The sequence below is a fragment of the Haliotis cracherodii genome, unplaced genomic scaffold, assembly GCF_022045235.1.
Source record: "Haliotis cracherodii isolate W230 unplaced genomic scaffold, xgHalCrac1.p SCAF_4, whole genome shotgun sequence".
In the NCBI taxonomy this organism is placed as follows: domain Eukaryota; kingdom Metazoa; phylum Mollusca; class Gastropoda; order Lepetellida; family Haliotidae; genus Haliotis; species Haliotis cracherodii.
The window spans coordinates 4,482,048-4,506,317 of NW_027266297.1; the positions used below are offsets into that span (position 1 = coordinate 4,482,048).

Genomic DNA, 24,270 nt, shown 5'->3' on the forward strand with positions numbered 1-24,270 from the left:
ACCTGGGTCCCCACTATTCCACCCTGTGTCCCCACCATTCCGCCCTGTGTCCCCACCATTCCACCCTGTGTCCCCACTATTCCGCCCTGTGTCCCCACTATTCCGCTCTGTGTCCCCACTATTCCGCTCTGTGTCCCCACCATTCCAACCTGAGTCCCCACCATTCCATCCTGTGTCCCCACTATTCCGCCCTGTGTCCCCACTATTCCGCCCTGTGTCCCCACCATTCCACCCTGTGTCCCCACCATTCCACCCTGTGTCCCTACCATTCCACCCTGTGTCCCCACTATTCCTACCTTGATCCCCACTATTCCAACCTGGGTCCCCACTATTCCAACCTGGGTCCCCACTAATCAAACCTGGGTCCCAACTATTCCACCCTGGGTCCCCACCATTCCACCCTGGGTCCCCACCATTCCACCCTGTGTCCCCACCATTCCAACCTGGGTCCCCACCATTCCACCCTGTGTCCCCACTATTCCTACCTTGATCCCCACTATTCCAACCTGGGTCCCCACTAATCAAACCTGGGTCCCAACTATTCCACCCTGTGTCCCCACCATTCCAACCTGGGTCCCCACCATTCCACCCTTGGTCCCCACCATTCCAACCTGTGTCCCCACCATTCCACCCTGTGTCCCCACTATTCCACCCTGTGTCCCCACCATTCCGCCCTGTGTCCCCACCATTCCAACCTGTGTCCCCACCATTCCACCCTGTGTCCCCACTATTCCACCCTGTGTCCCCACCATTCCACCCTGTGTCCCCACTATTCCACCCTGTGTCCCCACCATTCCACCCTGTGTCCCCACTATTCCAACCTGTGTCCCCACCATTCCACCCTGTGTCCCCACTATTCCACCCTGTGTCCCCACCATTCCGCCCTGTGTCCCCACCATTCCAACCTGTGTCCCCACCATTCCACCCTGTGTCCCCACTATTCCAACCTGGGTCCCCACTATTCCAACCTGGGTCCCCACTAATCAAACCTGGGTCCCAACTATTCCAAACTGGGTTCCCACTATTCCACCCTGTGTCCCCACTATTCCAACCTGGGTCCCCACTAATCAAACCTGGGTCCCAACTATTCCAAACTGGGTTCCCACATGTAACACCCAATTAGTTGGATCAATGACAACTCGTAAACTCTGCCTCACTTACAGAGCGAAGCTCCCTGATGCAGTTGACAGCGCACCAGTCAAACTCCACGCTGCTGCCGATGCGGTACACGCCGGAGCCGACAACAAGGATGTAGCCCCCAGGGAAGTCAAGGTCATGGCTCTGGCCACTGTAGGTCAGGTAAAGGTAGTTTGTCTGGGCAGGCCACTCTGCAGCCACTGTATCGATCTGCTTGATCCACGGTGTAATGTCTAAAGACTCACGATGTTTACGCACTGCAAGCTCCGTGCTGAAAAAAATGGAGATGAATAATATATCTCCCATTTTGATACAAGTTACAGTCATGTCAGTTTTAGATAATAGAAACAAGTTTAATTCAGCAAAATGCTTTCCATCTTGCAAACCCACACCTAGTTGTTATTGTTCAGAGTTTCCGGTATCACCAAGGATTCCAAAAGTCTACAGAAAAAACTTACCATATTCTTCACACTATACAAATAATTACTCTTGACAAGGTCAATATGTGAAGACAAGGATCCGTGGACCCAACCCTTGAGGTGGTTTGTCCAGACCGAGGCCACAGGCTGAAGTCCGGTCAGACCGCCAAGGGTGCTGGTTTTCACATATTTACCTCCTCAAGAGTAATTATTAGTTTTGTTATACCGAAGTCCACAGTAAGTTTAAGTCATTAAACAAAGCTCTGTTTCATTATAGTAACTTAGCTGCGAACCGTGAAATGTTCGTACCAGGCGCCATCTTGTTTTCTAGGAGACGAGTCAATATTCATCATGTGACAGGTCAATATTGATCATGTGACGACTCTATAATTGAGGTCAGTGTCAGTCACATGATTTCAGGGTCTACATTGAAATGTTTCATTTCGTCACGTTACGGATTAACCAAAGGAATTGCAAGATTCTTAACAGAGGAATAACAAAGCAAAATGTTGCACAGTTCCATTGATTCTCATAGTATCCGATAATACTTCTAGCCTTATAAAGATTGTAACATATAATTATCCTGTTTAATTAATCCTTTCAACAAGTCCGTGTTCATTTAAAGGCCACGTTTAATTGTTCAATATTTAACTTGTTCATGCTTAACCATGTTAACAATTAGCAACAAACCTCTCTATGGCTACAGCGATCTGTTCATCCGAGAAGCCAAGCTGTTTGGCAAATAGCAAAGTCTCCTTGGGGACAGTACTTGCCTGGAACATATGTAAGCGCAAGAGTTGAATATCAAACAACACTAGTCATAAGTCAGAAGTTATCAAATCTTACAAATCTTATTAGAAAATATAAACTCCCCTAAACACCCTACCTTCCTCTAAATGACCTACCTTCACCTGAATTGCTTCCCCTTCCCCTTAACATCCTACCTTTCCCATGAATGACCTACCTTCCATCTGAACAGCCTACATACCCCCCGAACAGCCTAGCTTCACCCTCAATGACCTTCCTTACCTTCAACGACCTACCTCTCCCCAAATCAGCTCATATTTACCCCGAACAGCCTACCTTCACCCTGAATGGCATAGCTTACCCATGGCTGGCCTACCATACCCTTGAACAAACTAAATTCCTCCTAACAAACTACCTTCCCCCTGAATGGCGTACCTTCCCCTTGAATGACCTATCTACCCCAAGAATGACCTACCTTCACCAAGAACGACCTACCTTCCCCACGAAAGACCCATCTTGCCCCTGCATGACCTACCTTCACCAAGAACGACCTACCTTCCCTACGAAAGACCCATCTTGCCCCTGAATGACCTACATTCCCCACGAAAGACCCATCTTGATCCTGAATGACCTACATTCCCCACGAAAGACCCATCTTGCCCCTGAATGACCTACCTTCCCCACGAAAGACCCATCTTGCCCCTGAATGACCTACATTCCCCACGAAAGACCCATCTTGATCCTGAATGACCTACATTTCCCACGAAAGACCCATCTTGCCCCTGAATGACCTACCTTCCCCACGAAAGACCCATCTTGCCCCTGAATGACCTACATTCCCCACGAAAGACCCATCTTGATCCTGAATGACCTACATTCCCCACGAAAGACCCATCTTGCCCCTGAATGACCTACCTTCCCCACGAAAGACCCATCTTGCCCCTGAATGACCTACATTCCCCACGAAAGACCCATCTTGATCCTGAATGACCTACATTTCCCACGAAAGACCCATCTTGCCCCTGAATGACCTACATTCCCCACGAAAGACCCATCTTGCCCCTGAATGACCTACATTCCCCACGAAAGACCCATCTTGCCCCTGAATGACCTACCTTCCCCCTATACTGCTCCATGGTGGTGATGTGGTCTGTGATGTGTTTGAACTTTTGCAGGAACCAGTGGTCAATCTTGGTCAGCTCATACAAACGTTCTATGCTGTATCCCTGCTTCAGAGCTGCGGACAGGACGAAGATGCGCTCGTCTGTGGGCTCACGGAGCTCCTGAAAACAGTGAGTCAGTATCATACCCTCAGGAGTCTCCTCCTATTCTCCATGCCTCAGTACTAAGACCTCAAATGGACAGGGTAATTGTTTAGATTATTTCACCCTCCTTGCCTCAGTTTCAAACAATGTCATCTTGACTGTTTGTTGTTAAACACCACAGTAATACGACGGTAGATCAGACAGACCAGTAATTGATACTATGAGGAAAGATCCACGTGATCAGGATACCCTGACATCCTATTAACCACGTTACCAGGTCTGGACTCCTGATCCATTACACCACATCTCACAACACAGGCACAGGTTGCTGATCAGCATCTCAAATGGTGTAACACATTCAACTGAACACCCACTGAGATTCCTCCATTGTGAGTTGACTGAATAGCTTACATTTTCACACACAGTCTTGAGATACGGATCAAAGCCCAGCACGCTTCCGTCCATCATCCGGAGGGCCTTCTGCACCGCCTCCTCGAACTTGCGGCCAATGGCCATGACCTCCCCCACACTCTTCATTGAGCTGCCGATCTACAAACAGATGGGTACGGTCACATCACTACCTCTTGACACATCACCGATCTACACACAGATTGTTTGTTTGTTTGTTTGTTTGTTTGTTGTTTAGCGCCTCACTCAACAATATTTCAGCTATATGACAGCGGTCTGTAAATAATCAAGTCGGGGACCAGACAATCCAGTGATTGATATCATGAGCATCAATCACGCAACTGATTCGATGACATGCATCAACCAAGTCAGCAAGCCTCATCACCCGACCATGACAAGCATAGTTGCCTTTACGGCAAGCAATGATTGCTAAATACCAATTCTAACCTAGATGTTCACGGGTCCTACAAATAGAGGGATACAGTCACAACGTTTCCTCTTCACACATCACATAAAAATGAAAAGAATCTTCCTTGTCTTAACAGCTCAAATATCTCCATTATACTACTATGCCCTATGTTTTAATCAACCACAGTACACACTTAGCATGAACAATGTACGCTGGATTATAAAAAGTGAGGAGGGAGGAAGGATTTATTAATTGTTTTCTTCAAATGATGAGGATGAACACTACTAAGTTTTCCCCCACAACCACAGTACACACTTAGCATGAACAATGTATGCTGGATTAAAAAAACTCATCTCAAAAGGGAGGAGGAAGGAAGGATTTTTTAATTGTTTTCTTCAAGTGATGAGGATGAACACTACAAAGTTTCCCCCCACAACCAACAAAAACAACTGGGCGCACATTGAACACGGCTCTTTAATACAAACAACAAGCGTTAATGCTCACGTTAGACAGCAGAATCTACTTGCTATGAAGACATGGTGTGTGACTTCCAACACCCATTGTGTCATTACAAAGGCTTCACAGCAGCTCTGTAGACAGGCTTCAGACTTACACAGTGTCCATGTCAATGGTGGTGTTTGTGCTTGCCTATGCTATATATCTTAATCACTTCAGAGAAATATCAGATGTCAGGTAATTTTCAACAATATCCTTTCTCACCTTGGTTGACACCCTGGAAAACTTGCGCAGATCCCAGCGAGGAATCTTGACGACACAGTAGTCGAGACTGGGCTCGAAGCATGCTGTGGTGGAGTTGGTGACAGAGTTCTTCAGCTCGGGGAGGGGGATTCCCAGTGACAGCTTGGCAGCGATGTAAGCGAGGGGGTACCCAGTGGCCTTACTGGCAAGAGCAGAGCTACGGGACAGTCGGGCATTCACCTCGATGATGTAATACTGAAACATAATTGATTCATTTATGTTTATCTAAAACCAACAATTTGTGTCAAAGTTATGATCTGTCAATTCTTCATTTAGAAGTTAATTCTTGTCATGTGAGGGACATACGAAACTATTCAACTTACATGTGAATCTGGTCGAAAGCCATCAGTATTTTTCAGTCAAAGCCACCCAACGACCAGTCTCCCAGGCAACTGACCACCCTAATATTGACTGACTATCTAATATTATGTGTAATCACATTAGACATGTCTACAAGTTAATCCACTGCAGTTTGTTTGTTTGTTTGTTCTTTAACACCGCACTCAGCAATATTCCAGCATTAGGCAGGGAAGAACACAACCATTCCAAATGTTTGGTGACCTACCAGATGATTGACCTTGGCCAACCTGCTGAGTGGCCTTGACCTACCTGCCAAGTGGCCTTGACCTACATGCCAAGTGACCTTGACCTACCTGCTGTGAGTGCGGGTTGAGGGCATACTGGATGTTACACTCCCCAACCACCTTAAGATGGCGGATGACCTTGATGGCCGTTGTTCGGAGCATGTTGTATTCAGCGTTGGTGAGAGTCTGACTGGGAGCGACGACTATGGACTCCCCGGTATGGATGCCCAGCGGGTCCACATTCTCCATGTTACACACCTACAGCACACAGACATGTCAATTCTGGATGACCAGAAGCAAATATAACTTCAACACATGCCAGCACTAATCAAGCATAACTTTAACCACATCATTCAAGTACATTTCCAAGTTAAAGAGCAATGATAACTTATCTTTCAATAAATTTGCCTCGTTCACCTCCATCTACAGACACAAAAAGAATGCTGGATCTGCTTGTAGTGTTTTTTGGCAAAAATCAAGCATTGTCATGGCTGGGGGACTCAGAAATGAATTTCATTTATTGCACCAATGTAGGGAATTGAACCCCGGCCTTCAACATGACAAGTGAATGTTTCAACCACTTGGCTACCAACCCTGATAAGTTTGGAAATAGCCAAGGATGAACACTTCCTCTATCATTCAACCATGGTTCAACATTATTACGAGTGACACAGAAGTTTGGCTCAGCATTAATGGCAAGCTGACTGAGAATATTGACCCAGCGCTCATGGTGAAGTGACACAGAATATGGGCCCAGCATTAATGATGTGGCACTGAGGTGATTGACGACCTTCACTCACGGTGATGCAGTTGTCGTACGCATCTCGGACGACCTCATACTCCACTTCCTTCCACCCCTTCAGGGACTTGTCTATCAGCACCTGACTGGTGTGGGCAAAGATGGCATTAGCCAGCACCAGCAGCTCTTCCTTGTTGGCTGCGAACCCAGACCCCAGCCCACCCAGGGCAAACGCTGCTCGGATCAGTACAGGATAACCCAAGGTTTCCGCTGCTTGAACAACCTGTATGGAATGATTGGAAATCTTCAACCGTTATTTTCCTAACACCAAAGTATAATCAATTTTCACAGAAACATTTTCATTTTCACATTGATTGTCATTTCTTCTGATACACATATCATGGTAAACTTGTTTATTAAAAATAATTGCCTTCTTTTTCACCTGGTCGACCCCCTCACCTGGTTGACCCCTTCACACAAGACAACCCTTTCACATGAGACGAACCTGACCTGGTTGACCCCCTCACACGAGACGACCCCCTCACATAGTCGACCCCCTCACCTGGTCGACCCCCTCACACGAGACGACCCCCCCACCTGGTCGACCCCCTCACACGAGACGACCCCCTCACCACCACTCACCTGGTCGACGGTGTAGGCGGCCTCGCTAGGGGCCACATGTTCCTTAATCTCCGCCATCTTCTCGGCAAATATCTTCCTGTCCTCAGTCCACTCGATGGACGACACCTGCGTGCCCAACACCCTGACATTGTACTTCTCCAGTACGCCCCGATTGGTCAGTTGTATCCCACAATTCAATGCGGTCTGCCCACCGAACGTCAGCAGGATCCCATCTGGCCTCTCACTCTTTATAACCTGCAGGGAACATCAGAACATTGTCAGCGTAATCACTAGGTAGGTTGTTATTAATTTCATCAAAAACTCAAAATCTACATAAAAGCAATGTGTTACCGCTGAAACATTCATACACTGATAATATGTAGTGCTAGTGTTGCATAAAATGGCAGGTTCCCACACACCATAGAGTTGTGAGTTGTGTTAAGCACCGCTTCCAGCACTTGTCAAACTATCTATCAGTTGGGTAGAGAATGGGCTTCACCCACAGTGAGTGTTATCCTTCTCAGTGACCAACAGGCAGCCACACCAACACCAGCCTTGCCCCTTGTAGACAAAGTGGGAGATAATTATGGTCTTCACTGTAACACACAGTTCATACAAGGTCCATCAATACTGGGTCTATGCAAGACCCATACAAGCTTGATACAAGTTCCAACTAAGATCCTTGCAAGCTCAATACAAGTCCCATACAAAGTTCAGACATTGTCCATACAAGATCCATATACGGTCAATACAAGGTCCATACAAGATCTATACATAATCACTACAAGGTCCGTGTAAGATCTATACATGGTCAATACAAGTTCCATACAAGATCTATACATGGTCAGTACAAGGTCCATGTAATATCTATACATAGTCAATACAAGGTCCGTGTAAGATCTATACATGGTCAGTACAAGGTCCATGTAAGATCTATACATAATCACTACAAGATCCGTGTAAGATCTATACATAGTCAATACAGGTTCCGTGTAAGATCTATGCATGGTCACTACAAGGTCCCTGTAAGATCTATACATAGTCACTACAAGGTCCGTGTAAGATCTATACATGGTCACTACAAGGTCCGTGTAAGATCTATACATAGTCACTACAAGGTCCGTGTAAGATCTATACATTGTCACTACAACGTCCGTGTAAGATCTATACATAGTCACTACAAGGTCCCTGTAAGATCTACACATACTCAATACAAGGTCCCTGTAAGATCTATACATAGTCACTACAACGTCCGTGTAAGATCTACACATAGTCAATTCAAGTTCCGTGTAAGATCTATACATAGTCAATACAAGTTCTGTGTAAGATCTATACATAGTCGATACAAGGTCCGTGTAAGATCTACGCATGGTCAATATAAGGTCCGAGTAAGATCCATACATAGTCAATACAAGGTCTGTGTAAGATCTATACATAGTCACTACAAGGTCCCTGTAAGATCTATACATAGTCGATACAAGGTCCGTGTAAGATCTACGCATGGTCAATATAAGGTCCGAGTAAGATCCATACATAGTCAATACAAGGTCCGTGGAAGATCTATACATAGTCGATACAAGGTCTGTGTAAGATCTATACATAGTCGATACAAGGTCCGTGTAACATCTACGCATGGTCAATACAAGTTCCGTGTAAGATTTATACATAGTCAATTCAAGTTCCGTGTAAGATCTATACATAGTCAATACAAGTTCTGTGTAAGATCTATACATAGTCGATACAAGGTCTGTGTATGATCTATACATAGTCGATACAAGGTCCGTGTAAGATCTACGCATGGTCAATATAAGGTCCGAGTAAGATCCATACATAGTCAATACAAGGTCCGTGGAAGATCTATACATAGTCGATACAAGGTCCGTGTAAGATCTATACTGAGTCAATACAAGGTCCATGTAAGATCTATACTGAGTCAATACAAGGTCCGTGTAAGATCTATACTGAGTCGATATAGTGCTTCCCTTACCTGGGATACATAGTCTGGGGTTATGGGCAGGAAGTATACTTTGTCGGCCAGGCCCTTGGACGTCTGGACAGTGGCAATGTTGGGGTTGACAAGGACGGTCTGGATGCCCTCCTCCTTCAGAGCCTTGATGGCCTGCACAGATAGGAGAGAGCTTGTACATGCATGGCTGATGAACACACGACTTCAACTCTCCTAACACCATGACCACAACACATCTCCTGTGTCCTGAGGATGCTTTCCAGTTGGCCATTCCTAGAGGAGATCTGTCCAGTGTGACAGCATCCCCCCCCCCACCCCCCCGAATCCTGGATGAGAAGTAAACTCACCCCCATCCCCCTCACACTCCAATCCTTTCACTTCAGGAACAGAAAGATACATCTCGAGACACCTTACCACCCCCCCCGGCACCAGGATCAGAACTAGACTTCTTATCCGTAACCCTTCTCACACACCACCCCTTCAAACCCCACCTGGCACCAGGATCAGAACTGCCTTTCCACCAACCCTGGATGATCCCTACCTGAGATCCTGAGTAGTCGAACTCTCCTGCCTGGCCAATGGACAATCCCCCGGACCCGAGGATGAGCACCTTCTTGGGCCTGGACTTTGTCTGCTGGACATTCAGTGGGATTCCTGGACTCTTTAGCTTCATAGACAACCTCTCTCTCACCGTTGGGCTGGAGCCAGACAAAAGAATCTCGTAAAATTGGGGTAGATCTTGCCACAAGACTTACCATTTGCAACCCCAGCTGTGTTTACTGAATAGTAGTCCGTAATGTATATTCTCCAGGGATATATAGGGTAAGATATACAAGTAAGATTTAAACATATAAAGGCAACTGCAACAATTCTGCTTTATAATCATCATCATGTTGATTGAATGCACAATAATTCCACACTGACCTTCACCTCCATACAGTAACCTGATCTCACCTACCTGTGACCTTGACCTCACCATTATGTGGCCTTGACCTCCATATACTGACCTGACCTTGCCCTGCCTGTGACCTTGACTTCCATATACTGACCTGACCTCGCCCTGCCTGTGAATTTGACCTCCATATACTGACCTGACCTCGCCCTGCCTGTGGGCCTTGACCTGCTCCAGGAACACGTCAAACAACACCTCCAGGTCCTGTGGGCCTGCCATGTGTTCAGGGTGGAACTGTACACTGTAACAGACAAGTCCAGCCCATCAATTAGGATCACTGGGTATAGTTTGCTGATCTTCCTTCATCTCCCAACAAAGCATATTCCCAAGACATCCCTTTGTTCAGTGAACTGATTGGTTGATCAGTTGTTGAAGATAGCTCTGATAAGTGAGTGAGTGAGTGAGTTGGGTTTAACGCCGCCTTTAACCGTCACATCGTAGCATGTCAGCATAATGTGGGAGGAAAGCCTGAGGTGATGCAGGTCTCCAAAGTTTACCACTTCGGTGAAACCCACGAGCACGGGTATGGTGTTGACAAACCTAGAAACATAATCGGGGCGAACCGGGATTCGAACCCACAATCATAGGTTTCTGGCGCGCCCAAGGGACGCAACCCTGCACAGTGTATCGCAGCTCTGATTAAAGTCTGGTAGAAATAATGTTGTCCAATTGAAAGGCACTGGGAAAGTGTTGTCAAGAGGGATTGAAAATACACACAATATATTCCTGGGATACAAGATATTAAATTATTATTATTATTTTGAGAAAGCTGGCCCTTCAATTACAAAGTAAAGCTGATATATACACAGTTTATACTGTTAAACTACACTGCCAAAACGTACTTAATAAAAGTACCGTATTCGATGTAATAAGCGCCCCGCTCTAATAAGCGCCCACGGCGATATTTGCTAATATATTGGCCAGTGAACAATCCCAATTAGCACTCCTTCCTATTGACAATGTACACAAGACTTATTAATTCGCGTATAATACGCAGTCGTGTGTCATATGAATTCTTAATTATGGGCAATTAAATTCTGGAAAAATGTATCTGTCGCATATAAACATTTCAGTGTGTCAGCATAAACCCCCTATTTCTAATTTTGAGCGCGCCCTGGGCGCTTATTACATCGAATACGGTATATTTGTCTATCATGTAATTTTGATCAGATACTCACTGTAGACCAGTGGTTGTGCAGTTTAACAACGATCTTCTACTCAGACATATTTTACTGACTCTAAGCTGACCAGATCTTATCTTTTCCTATTCATGCCGAACACCAGGCAGGGTAACAACAAGTACTATCTTAAAACGTCTTTAGATATGACATGGCCAGGGAATCAAACCACTTCCACTACTGGGTAGATGCTCTATCCATTACAGCATGGACACAGTAGCTACGCACCTAAAGAAGGGCTTGTTAGTGTGGATGATCCCTTCATTTGTCTTGTCGTTAGCGTTGGTAAACAATGGTGCCCACTCTTCGGGGAGTGAGTCAGGGTCGACAGCAAATCCATGGTTCTGTGTTGTGATGAAGCAACGGATGGTGTCTGCGTACATGCAGGGCTGGTTGTGACCACGATTACCGTATCTGAGGAGAGAGGGGATGATAATGAACAACTTTTCCATGATCCAAAAAATTATCATGGATAGAGTGAGCGAGTGAGTGTGGTTTTATCCCACTTTTAGCATTATTCCAGCAAGATCGTGGCGGGGAAAACCAGAAATGGGCTTCATACATTGTACCCATTTGGGGAATTGAACCTGGGTCTTCGTCGTGATGAGCGAACACCTAAACCACTCGGCTACCCCAACACCCCTATTATGGTAGGAATATTGCAAGGGACAAACGTCACTTCAAAGGTACCATATTTTTGGCGCCAATAATGAACTATGATACTAGGGCAGAGACGACAAATTGACTACCCAGGTACCCTACCCCCCATTACCCAACCCGACCCGGGTACCTGACCCCCTATTACCCAACCCTACCCGGGTACCCGACCCCTTATTACGCAACCCTACCCGGGTACCCGCCGTAGTCTCAAGAGTTGGGTACGAAATGTCCAATTGGGTATTGTCAAAAATTATTTCTACATACGAATAAAATGATCTGTTCATGCACATTCTGAATTTGACTGAAGCTTTATCTTTATTCAAAGATATAAAAGTCAGAAGGATTTGGTGCTTAGTCCGAAAAAAAAGCAAACATTATCGACTTGCAGTGTAACCATGGAGTTTTATTGTTATTGTCATTAAACAAAATATCAGGTGAGTAACCACGGGTCCGGGGTACCAAGATCCAACTCAGGCCCCACCCGACAGCGGTACCCGAGCTACCCGACCCAGCCGTACATGATACTCCCTTCACCTGGTGGCAAGAAATAAACACGTTTCCCAGTTATACTTACTTCATCTTGAACGTCTTGGCGCCGATGGCAAGGGAAAGGAGCTGGTGGCCAAGACAGATGCCAAACACTGGCTTGAAATTGGATTCAGTGAGAAGATGCCTGACATTTGAGATTGTTGCACCACAGATTGTTGGGTCACCCGGTCCGTTACTCAGGAACAAACCATCATAATCTGAAACACAGAAACATTGCAGGTGCTCACTGAAATCTGAAACACAGAAACATTGCAGGTTCTCACTGAAATCTGAAACACAGAAACATTGCAGGTTCTCACTGAAATCTGAAACACAGAAACATTGCAGGTTCTCACTGAAATCTGAAACACAGAAACATTGCAGGTTCTCACTGAAACTGAAACACAGAAACATTGCAGGTTCTCACTGAAATCTGAAATACAGAAACATTGCAGGTTCTCACTGAAATCTGAAACACAGAAACATTGCAGGTTCTCACTGAAATCTGAAATACATAAAACATTGCAGGTTCTCACTGAAATCTGAAACACAGAAACATTGCAGGTTCTCACTGAAATCTGAAATACAGAAACATTGCAGGTTCTCACTGAAATCTGAAAAACATAAAACATTGCAGGTTCTCACTGAAACTGAAACACAGAAACATTGCAGGTTCTCACTGAAATCTGAAATACAGAAACATTGCAGGTTCTCACTGAAACTGAAACACAGAAACATTGCAGGTTCTCACTGAAATCTGAAATACAGAAACATTGCAGGTTCTCACTGAAATCTGAAACACAGAAACATTGCAGGTTCTCACTGAAATCTGAAACACAGAAACATTGCAGGTTCTCACTGAAATCTGAAACACAGAAACATTGCAGGTTCTCACTGAAATCTGAAACACAGAAACATTGCAGGTTCTCATTGAAATCAGTTCTTTTAATCCATCACGAGGGGTGGCGAACTAACTGAACCTGACTGATTAACTTCCTTGATGGAGTTGGTTGCGAACTATGTTACAACATAATCCCCTCCAAGGTCCACACTATGTGCCAACAATGCTGGAGTGTCTTGATCCCACATGTGAAGAAGTATTCCTCCTGGTGGTGTAAAAAGTCCTCCACAGCAGAATTTATGTCATCATCATTTGCATAACGTTTGCCTGGCAGTTGTGTTCTCAAGTTTGGGTGCCAATGTTTGACGGTGCCAATGTTTGACGGTGCCAATGACCAATGAGTTAAAAGCCACAGTCATTCCTAGCAGCTATGGTGACAACAGACTCGTGCTCGGGCTCACTGTCCTTGTGGAACAACATATCTTAACTGAGATTTCCAGGACATTTGACCTTGATATTGTCATGCAGTGCCTTAGTAGATCAGCACAATATTGGCCACCAATGGTCGGACCTACTTGCAGGATGTCCACCAGCAGGTTTCCTTTAGAATCCCAGAAAACCAAAGCTTTCACCTTGCCAGCTGATGGAACAGGGTATGCCTATCTCAGTGGACAAGTTGGATGTTTCCACTACTTGCACACTAGACTCATCCATGCTTACAAAATCAGCTGGAACCTGGAACGTCTCTGATCTCTGCACCCAGTCTTGAGAGGCTTTGTCATGCAGAGTGTATCGAGTATGTTTCACGTTTGGTAAATTTACTGACTGGTGGTGTCTTTGGTTCATATGCAGCCTGCAAGCATGAAAGTAGTGTACTGAAGACTTGCAAACTGTTAAGGGTGTACTGTACATCCTTCACAGCCTATTCAGCCTATTCAGCCACCCTTGTATGAGATCTCTCCAGCTCTGTGTCAGGATGCGAGAAAGTTCACCAGCCATGATGAGCCATGGAAGTGTATCAGAGTAAAACATATGGTTACATGAGATTTGTCTGAGACAGCCTTGCTAAAGGTTAGCATTAACTAAATTTGATGCTTCTTGTCACATCACAAGGACCAACCTCCAAAACACTGAAAAAATATTAAAGTCAAAATGTAAGCAAGGATATTCAGTCACAATTATCAAGTTTCAGTTCAATGAACTTTTTGCCTTAAATCCTTTCTGAACAAGAGTCATCAGAGAGTGACTACCATGAGGAACCAGGGACAGGTGCATACATTGTACCCATGAGAGAATTTGGACCTGGGTCGTCGGTTTGGTTCGGTTCGGTTCGGTGAGTGAGTGAGTGAGTTGGGTTTAACACCGCTTTTAACAATATTCCAGTTATATCGCGACGTGTCAGCTTAATGTGGGAGGAAAGCCCAATGTGATGCAGGTTTCAAGACCTTTACCACTTCGGTGAAACTCACGAGCACGGGTATGGTGCTGACAAACCTAAAAACATAATCAGGGCGAACCGGAATTCAAACCCACAATCATAGGTTTCTGGCGTGTCCAAGGGACGCAACTCTGCACAGCGAATCACGGTGCCTTAGACGACTGGGCCACCAGTGCCCCCACGTGAGGTGAAGTGAGCTTATATCGAGTTTAACGTCATGATCAAGGTGATTGCACTTTCACAGCAACATAAATGCATGTGTGTGGGTGGCTGCTTGCACTCTTCAGTTTAATGAAAAACAAATAGGCTACCCTACTCCTGTTTGTGACAGAATAGGACATGGATGTTTAGACGGAAGTGCTGAAAGCCACAAGAACAGGAAACAGTGAAATTTGAGGACCAAATAGCTGCATGTGTTTTGCATGATGACAAACAATGATATGAAGAAATCAGTCGTCTACCACTTCCGGTATCACGTGGCAGGTAGTGATTGGGAGGGTCCTGTTTCAGAATGGAACAACACTTTTCTTTCTTCGGAAGGTGACCACCTCCGTGGTCTAGTGGTAGAGCGTGCGCCTGAAGAGCGGAAGGTCCAGGGTTCGATCCCCGGCCGCGTCATACCAAAAGACGTTAAAAGATGGTATTTGTTGTTACCCTGTCTGGTGCTCGGCATTAAGGGGCTAAAACAAGGACTGGTCGGCTCGGAATCAGTATGCTTTGTGAGTGGGGTATTCATGTTAAACTGCGGCATGGTATCTCAGTGAGCTAGCACTATAAATCGGCATCAGTACGGACTAGTACAAGCAGCCACACACACACAGACATGCATGCACGTCGCTATATAAGTGCAATAATCTTGGACGCGACGTTAAACCCCATTTCACCTCACCTCACCTTCTTCGGAAGGATCAATCACAGCTTCACTTCACGTCAAAAGGTAAGAAGTGAATGCAGGATAAGTTAACAAATATGACTGTTGTTCATCATCTTCACCTGCACTGTTGATGGGGTGGTCCCATGGCACCACAGTGACCCGAGCCCCACGCTGGCACAGGCAGCGGATCTGATTGTACTTGATGCCACAGTCCACAGCCATGATCTTCACATCTCCTGATTCATTATACACCACAGGCTTCTGCAAAGTGAAAGTATATCATGTTATTACACACCACAGGCTTCTACAAAGTGACAGTATATCATGTTATTACACCCCACAGGCTTCTGCAATGTGACAGTATATCATGTTATTACACACCACATGCTTCTACAAAGTGAAAGTATATCATGTTATTACACCCCACAGGCTTCTGCAAAGTGAAAGTATTTAGAGGTCATTGTATGGCAGTTTTCATATACCATATCATCAAATTGTACAATGTGTCTATTTGCAAGTGAATGCAATACATTTTCAGCTTGTTCGGAAGACATTGTTATGGGAAACGCCAGCCCAGCAGATGACTTAACAAGGGACATAACTCAAATTTCTTACCACCTGGGCTAATATCAATCGCCCATTCAAAATGTATTGACAAACCATATCAGCCCAGCAGGGGTGGAATATGGGTCTGGTTATTACATCCCTGTGATATAACTGTCTCTATGTTGGCTCTATCGCACATGCAAAATGCAATCTTATTAAAATTAGACTTTTGCTGTTTAGCGGTAGCGTTAACTAAAATCTAACTTTAATGAGATTGTGCAAAATGCCTCATATCACAGACAGGTATATAATAAAACCTGTTATTACACACACAGGCTTCTGAAACATGATGTATAAAAAAATTGGGGATGGGGGGTGTCATGGTTTTAACCATGGATTAGTATCTGGGGACACATTCTGCCTCAGACTCTCCAAGTAAATCAAGCATGACTTATTCATCCACAGACTCCAAGCTCCTCACAGCGATAGCCCATTCGCGGAGCTCTCTATACAATCGCTGCCACCAGTCAAAACTCCCCACTGTGATAGGTGGCCCCCAAACATGCTTGGAGTTGAACTCGCAACCGAATGACCGTTAAGTTTATAAACAAGTGACGACTGTCGTGACACCAAATACACTTACCGCTGATAAATTACTTTCTTTGTTTGTCGATTTGAATTTCTATTTCATTAAAACTATCGTAGATATAGTAAGAATGTAAGGCAGAAGTTGGTTGATTTTCCGTCAGTCTGCAATCTCGAACCAATCTGATTACTAAAACAACAAAGTAAATTCATCTGGAAATCATGGTCAGTCGTAAACCTTTTCAAAATGAAATATGATTGCATTTCCAAAGACAGAAACAAAAGTATAAACGTTACTACACATTGGGTTAGAGGGCGCAAATTTCAAGATTCTTGTAATGGCCGTGCCCACACTGGTGGCAGCGATGTTACCGAGAGTGTAAGGTGTCACATGCCGGGAAGGAGCTTGCCACTGACTCTCCAAGGGGAGACAAGCATGACTTATTCATCCACAGACACTCCAAGGGGAGACAAGCATGACTTATTCATCCACAGACTCTCCAAGGGGAGACAAGCATGACTTATTCATCCACAGACTCTCCAAGGGGAGACAAGCAGGAGTTGTCACTGGGTATTCAGGTATCCAGGTATCGAGGGCATGGGTCTCACCTGGATGGACACTTCCTTGACGAGGTTGATGACATTTGGGTCCAGCAAGGAGACAGATTCTGGATCCTCGCCATCCACGACAACCTTAAGAGTTTCACGGAATAGAAAAGAAGAATAGAACCAAATGCATGCTCAAACTTCATCTAAACCAACACAACTGCTATTACAACCATATTTTACCTATGATAATAAAAGATGAATTTTTTTTTTTTAAACTAACAAGAATCAAGTAGTAGACTGAAATAATTAACCTCCATAATTACTGTGTTCAACATATTAAGTGACCTCCATAATTACTGTGTTCAACATATTAAGTGAGCTGCTTTAAAATGCCTCTTGCTTCAAGAATTAACCCTACCTTCCCTAGCATGGTGCCTTTTTCTCGGATCTTTTTTGTCAGATCTCTTGTATCAACTCCTGGAAAAAAGCAACATTACAGATAAAAGCCTGCACTTTCTATATTCAGTGAGAACAAAGGGCTTTGTAAAAATAACTCTACATGTGAATTGTCTCAAGATGCATGACTGGAAGGTATTACAATAGTGGCAGCTATGGCTGCATGTTGGACACGAGCGAGAGTGGAGTGAGTGAGCAGGTCCCTTTAAACAGTATTTCAACGGGCCAGCTTGACGTGGGAGGAAAGCCCGATGCAGACCTCAGACGTTTACCACTTTGGTCAAACCTACGAGCACAGGTATGGTGCTGACAAACCTACAAACATAATCAGGGCGAACCAGGATTTAAAAGATCCAAGGTTTTCGCTGTGCCCAAGGGACACAACTCTGCACACAACAATGGAAGACATGTACCACTTCAGTGGAAGTCCACAGCTAAGGTATAGCAGTGTTCCCATTTACCGGTAAGTACCAGTTTTTTACCGGTAAAATTAGGCTTGGACCGGTAATTCATGTGACTGCCAGTCCCCATGGAGCGGCAAATATAGTACCTTATAAAAATCTTTGTTGTTGAACAAAACATAAGCAATATTCAAATTTGTGTGAATGCAGGTAGATCTCATTATGTTACTGCAGAGATGACATCATTGCATTGAACATAATGTTGAGGGAATTAAAACCGGGTAAATTTCATACGTTTTTTATTTATTGAAAGTTAGGACTAAAAGAAATTAGGGGGAAATGGTAATTTTTGGAGTTGACAGTCCACCAGGACCACCAGCGGGAACACTGTATAGTGGGGATACATCATGGATGAGCACCATGGGAAACAGGATTCTAATCAATCATTTGTAGACCTGATCTACACGAGTCAACACTTTGTAATTGCACACCTCAGACCACCCATAGTTTTTATTTCTACCAAATTTCATTTCAAGACTGCTAAAGTGTTTACAAGAACAGTCAAGTCCCATTAATCCATCATGGTTGGTTGCATATGATTACGTTGGATTAACGAGGTTGTCGGATAAACGAAAGTAAGTAGTATCAATGTTTGTGATCGAAAATTTGAGAGCTACACGATAGATAACGATACAAACATGTTTTGTTTGTTTGTTTGTTTGTTTGTTGTTTAACGCCTCACTCAGCAATATTCCAGCTATATGACGGCAGTCTGTAAATAATCCAGTCTGGACCAGACAATCCAGTGATTGATAACATGAGCATCGATCCACGCAATTGGGATCGATGACATGCATCAACCAAGTCAGCGAGTCTGGCCACCCGATCCCGTTAGTCGCCTCTAACGACAAGCATAGTCGCCTTATACGGCAAGCAATGGTTGCTGAAGACCTATTCTACCCCGGATCTTAACAGGCCTACAAACACGTAACAAGGCTGATTAATGAGTGATTTCGGTAATTCGTTGCAAATTAAGTGTGTTAGAGTCAGAGTGCGAGACTGTCGGATTCACAGGTCAAAATAGCACTGATTTAATCGGTTCCTATCATCAGTGTCAGATAAAGCTGATTGTCGGCTTAACAAGTGATGGCTTAACAAGACTAGACCGTACTTGTAAAAACGGAACAAATTAAGAAGGGACTTGAGTATTGTGATACACATCATATCATGACTTGAGTTATGCAATATGAATCGTATCGTCAGTACCTACCCCATATTGCTGGGATATGCTGTTCCTCAAGCCACGTTGCTAGGGACTTCACAGCAGCCCAATGACTCCGCTTCTCAGTCAAGTCTCCTATTATCAAGGCTGCAACATGGATCTCTGATGATTCAAACCATTTCTTCAGTCCAAACTCATCATTTTCTTCATCTGCGATGCCATAATTGCCTATCAGTGGGTACGTCAGCACCAATATCTGCTTCTTGTAGGATGGGTCAGTGAGGGATTCTGGGTAACCAACCATGCCTGTCTGGAACACTGAAAAACAAAGATACCCTGCATGTACATGTGTGGCGTGAAGAGAAGTAGCGTATTCGACCCAATTAGAGCCCAGGGTGCTTTAAATAAAGACAGAAGGGGTGGGTGCTTATTGGGACCAATTCAGAGTCAAATTGGCGTAAATTCATCAGTAAGCCTATCGATATTCTTCTGTTGCTGGGGGGCTAGAGATACTGTTATTTACGTTTTACTGGTGAACACTTAATTTGCAACCGTAAAAAACAGGTGAGTAAATCTTACTTGGGCATCCGGGAAAAGGTCAGGGGGGGGGCTTATTGGGACATGGGCGCTTATTGGGTTGAATACGGTAATCAGGTGTTTATCTAGACTTGCTCAGAAAGCCAAACTCCAAGTCTGCAGGAAATGTCATAAAAAATTCAGAAATTTGTATCAAAAATGTTCCACTGTTATTATAGTGAGAATGAGCATTTCATTGGATCAACAAAATGAAAGAATGTTACACTATTCTTTGAATGAAATGTTACATCTGAATTTAAGAAGAAAAAAATTAAAAATCATTTTGCCTGCCAAAAGCACTTTAATAGTTTGAAATTTATATTGATCTTTGGTAATGGTGCCATTATAACTTGGCAGTGAGAAAAACTTTCCCTGCCAAGATCATGTAGTCTTTCCCTGTTTACTGACAATGCAATTCACCATTCTGTAATAAGAGTGAGTGAGTTGGGTTTAACGCTGCTTTGAACAGTTTTCCAGTCATATCACGGCATGTCAGCTTCATGTGGGATGAACAGTGTTTGAAATAATTTTAAAATCCATCAAGTCAGTCAGGCAGGTGACCCATAAATGTTGCCTGCCCATCTTCAAAGTGACCTGCCTGCATTGAGACATAATACACATTGCAAAATTGTGAAAAATCACATCTTGATTCAGTTGAAAAAATGTAAACAATTAGTTGAGAATCTACGAGGAGTTATAATAAAACTGAATATGTAAGTAGGCTTAAAATCATGTGCCAGACAGTCAGGCAGTTGGAGGAAAATTTCATGCAGTCCGACAGAAAAGTTACCAGCCACAGACAGGCGGTTATTGCTTTAAACCATCCTCGATAATCCAGTGAAATATATGTCATCTCTATTATGATAAATGCCCATACCCGCCAACAAAGCTTCAAACTGCACACAAACTGCACTGAATTGAAAAATGTGATTCTAACCAAACCAGTCTTATCAAATCATACTAAGTTGTGAGAGGAACACTGATGAGTTATTGCTACCTGATGGAGAATGTGGCGTCACGTTCTAAAGGAACATGTGGACGTTAAAGATGAGGTGTGGAGATAACGTCATGTCCAAAATAATTGCGCTTATATAGCGACATGCATGCACATGTGTGTGTGTGTTGTGTGTGTCTGCTTGTACTAGCCGATAAATAGAGCAAGCCCACTGAGATACCAGGCTGCAGGGGATGTTTGTTTGTTTGTTTGTTGTTTAACACCACACTCAGCAATGTCCAGCTACATGATGGCAGTTAATAATCGAGTCTGGTCAAGACAATCCAGTGATTGACATCATGAGCATCTATCTTCACAATTGGGTATGATGACATGCATGAATTAAGTCAGCAAGTCTGACGACCCGATCCCATTAGTCGCCCCTTACGACAAGCATAGTCGCCCTTCGCAGCAAGCACGGGTATTCTACCCCGGATTTTCACAGGCTTACACAGGGGTGAGTGATGTCGAATGGTAAATGGAGATTTGAAGTATTTAGTGTGATGAAAGGTCGATGTTGTTTGGACAAGACAGGGTTAGTCAGACACCAAAAAATTGACATGTATTTGTTGCATGTAGACTTTCATACTAGGTTGCATTTTTCAACAGTAGGTTGCACTGGTGCATACGTCTTACATAGCTAAATCAAGCCATGACACGTAACCATAATACAACAGAAGATGAATACCATTTCCTTTTAGTGACACCCCTTGTAAATACAAGTATCCATCCTGTTAGAATAGGTCTTCAGCAACCTATGCAGGCCTTAAAAGCCGACTAACGGGATCGGGTGGTCAGGCTCGCTAATTCTGTTGATGCATGTCATTGAATATCAGTTGCGTAGATCAATGCTCATGACGTCAATCACTGGATCGTCCAGGCCAGACTCGATTACTTACAGACCGCTGACTACTGAGTGCAACATTTAACAACAAATAAACAAACATAAATCTATCATGAACAAGATTCAAATAACTATTAGCAACAAAGCAACTTTAGCAATATTGCTGACGTATTCGATGTAATAAGCACCCAGGCCGCTCTCAAAATTAGAAATAGGGAGCTCTTAACAGCGTTGAAAGATAAATATCGCCATAGACGCTTATTAGAGCGGGGCGCTTATTACGTCGAATACGGTATATATTTGAAATGATATCTGCATATTTAATGCATTATAATTATTGAAATGAGATTGTATAGCATTTGTGCAAAAGTTTCATTTCATGTGTTGTACTCTTGGCCATGGGGCCTTTGTTACTGAATTAACCTTTTTTTATACACAAATATAACCAAATATCACACTCTGGACATGTGGTTCGACAAAGGAAACTATGAATGCAACCTTTCGTACAATTTCAAATCATCACCAATAGTCTCTGAGTTTAATTTAAAGATTGACAATGTTTCAGTCTCATAGCATCCATTACTAGTGTGAAATCCTTGTAATTATGCAAAGGAAAAAATGACAAACATGATACCAAAAGAGAAAAGACATATATTAGCATAAATAATGATTATTTCCACCAACTCCAGCACAAGCAAAGAATTAAGTTCATACTTTGAAATGATACCCTATGCTCTGAAATGATACTCTTCTCCATAGGGTATCATTTAATACATTGATGACTATGCAATGAAAATCTTTATCTGGATAATTTATTTTTTTATAAATATATTTTTGTTCCAAGAGTAATACAGTAATATAATAATATAAGAATATAAAACTTCTTAAACATGTAATGGTTTGGAATACACTCCTTAAAAATGTAATGGTTTTCAACATTGTATCCATTTGAAACCAAAAAGGTTGCAACAAACAATCAGACTCAAACATGGCATGCATCAACAGAGAGCTAAGAATCAAATGCTGAGAATATAAAAGACCATTTTTCGTTAAAGTTGTTTTTGTCATAATTTTTAAAGCAAAATATTTATCGAACGAATGTATGATTTTAAGTGGTTTTAAAAGTACATCTATTTTCGGTTTGGTTCCTTTGTTTCCACTTACATGAATATGCCTTTTCCCCTATAAAAGTATATGACTGATCAAAGTATTAGAGTAGTTAGAACAAAACCAAATAAGATCTTGATATTTTTTCAATTTAATGGATAAAAATAATTAATGTATGCTGTCTACATTACAAATTGCACATACAGTAAGTTTCCGGTTTATCAAATATAATTGGTATAGTCTTCTTTATCCATGTCTATTAGTAAAGGCACTCTCAACAGCAATCTTCGAGAAGAAGAGCCTATATAAACGAAATGTCCATTGATAGCAGTGTCCAGATTAAAGGGGTTCGCTTTAGGACTACTGCTGTAGACGAACATGATATTTTTTCATTTCATACATATGAAAACTCAAATTCCAATCAATGACAGCCGCACTATCGAGAAACGAAAATCAAACACAAACAGATAAAGAGACTGACAAGTTGTGAAAAACATTAAGAGACTTGACAAAGTCTATTACTCGAGTCAAGGCCAACATCAGAGAACAAGTAAACATCTTACCGACTTCTCCTGGAACACTAACAGCTGCTCCAAACAGGTGGCCGCGGAACGACGACCCATCTTCTAGATGTAAAGTCGCCATATCCATGCTGCAAGGCAGACCCCTCGATGACAACTAAAATATGTTTGTAGTTTTGATTGAACAAACCAGCGCGGGAGTCAGCACGTGGTTAACCAGTGCGCTGCCTCTGTTGACAAAATGGGGTTTCTCGATATCTACAATAAAATCCACAAAATCGAATTATTTACGTTAAAAATGTCGTCAGATTATAGCTTTGTTTCCTATCTTGAAGGTGTGTAATGATCTCAAGAAACGCCTCACCTGATATTGACGAAAAAGTACTTTTTTGTCGGTTCTACTCAAAATGAGACATTCACATGGTAAACAGCCGCCATCACTGCCAGGGAAGGGAGGTTACTCATGTGAAATCGCCCCGACGGGTTTTCCTATTATTATAGTATCTAACCATAATATATAACTCAAATGTTAATAAAGAGCACATTATAAGTCATCTATAAAAACATATGAACACACATTACATTAGCCTCCGCAAATCTCACCAGCAAATTTCGCCTGTCGAAAATGATCGGGTGGTAAGACTCGATCGCTGAATAGTGATGCATATCGTCTTGTCGTATCCCATTAGCGGAGATCGATGCTCATGATGTCAGTCGCTGGATTGTCTGGATTCGATTGTTTAAAGGATGTTCTCATACAGCTGGACTTTTGGGGGCGATGGTTCAACAGTGTATCAATTTTAAACGATTTCCTCTATCGGGACAATGTGTGACGCCCATTGCTGGTGTCACCCGCCGTGACAGTGCTGGATTATTGCTAAAAGCGGCGTAAAACCATGCTTACTCACTCACTCACTCACTCAATTGAATAGTGCAAAAGCCCA

At 43.4% G+C, this 24,270-nt stretch overlaps 1 protein-coding gene across 1 annotated transcript in view; it reads right to left on the reverse strand.

Moving 5' to 3' along the window:
• The window catches only part of LOC139480512 (multifunctional protein CAD-like), an 86,665-nt gene extending 62,894 nt beyond the window's left edge, over positions 1 to 23,771 (reverse strand). The window contains exons 1-19 of the mRNA XM_071263605.1: positions 23,691 to 23,771; positions 23,369 to 23,584; positions 19,333 to 19,602; positions 17,624 to 17,682; positions 17,266 to 17,349; positions 15,645 to 15,786; positions 12,419 to 12,590; positions 11,413 to 11,598; positions 10,146 to 10,247; positions 9,596 to 9,752; positions 9,076 to 9,207; positions 7,110 to 7,343; positions 6,529 to 6,750; positions 5,798 to 5,986; positions 5,106 to 5,339; positions 3,980 to 4,117; positions 3,419 to 3,586; positions 2,247 to 2,329; positions 1,162 to 1,408 (exon numbers count right to left, since the gene is read on the reverse strand). Coding sequence (XP_071119706.1) covers positions 1,162 to 1,408; positions 2,247 to 2,329; positions 3,419 to 3,586; positions 3,980 to 4,117; positions 5,106 to 5,339; positions 5,798 to 5,986; positions 6,529 to 6,750; positions 7,110 to 7,343; positions 9,076 to 9,207; positions 9,596 to 9,752; positions 10,146 to 10,247; positions 11,413 to 11,598; positions 12,419 to 12,590; positions 15,645 to 15,786; positions 17,266 to 17,349; positions 17,624 to 17,682; positions 19,333 to 19,602; positions 23,369 to 23,456 — 2,907 coding nt within the window. The 5' untranslated portion in view covers positions 23,457 to 23,584; positions 23,691 to 23,771. The remainder of the gene's footprint in view (positions 1 to 1,161; positions 1,409 to 2,246; positions 2,330 to 3,418; positions 3,587 to 3,979; positions 4,118 to 5,105; positions 5,340 to 5,797; positions 5,987 to 6,528; positions 6,751 to 7,109; positions 7,344 to 9,075; positions 9,208 to 9,595; positions 9,753 to 10,145; positions 10,248 to 11,412; positions 11,599 to 12,418; positions 12,591 to 15,644; positions 15,787 to 17,265; positions 17,350 to 17,623; positions 17,683 to 19,332; positions 19,603 to 23,368; positions 23,585 to 23,690) is intronic.
• Positions 23,772 to 24,270: the final 499 nt, after the last annotated feature.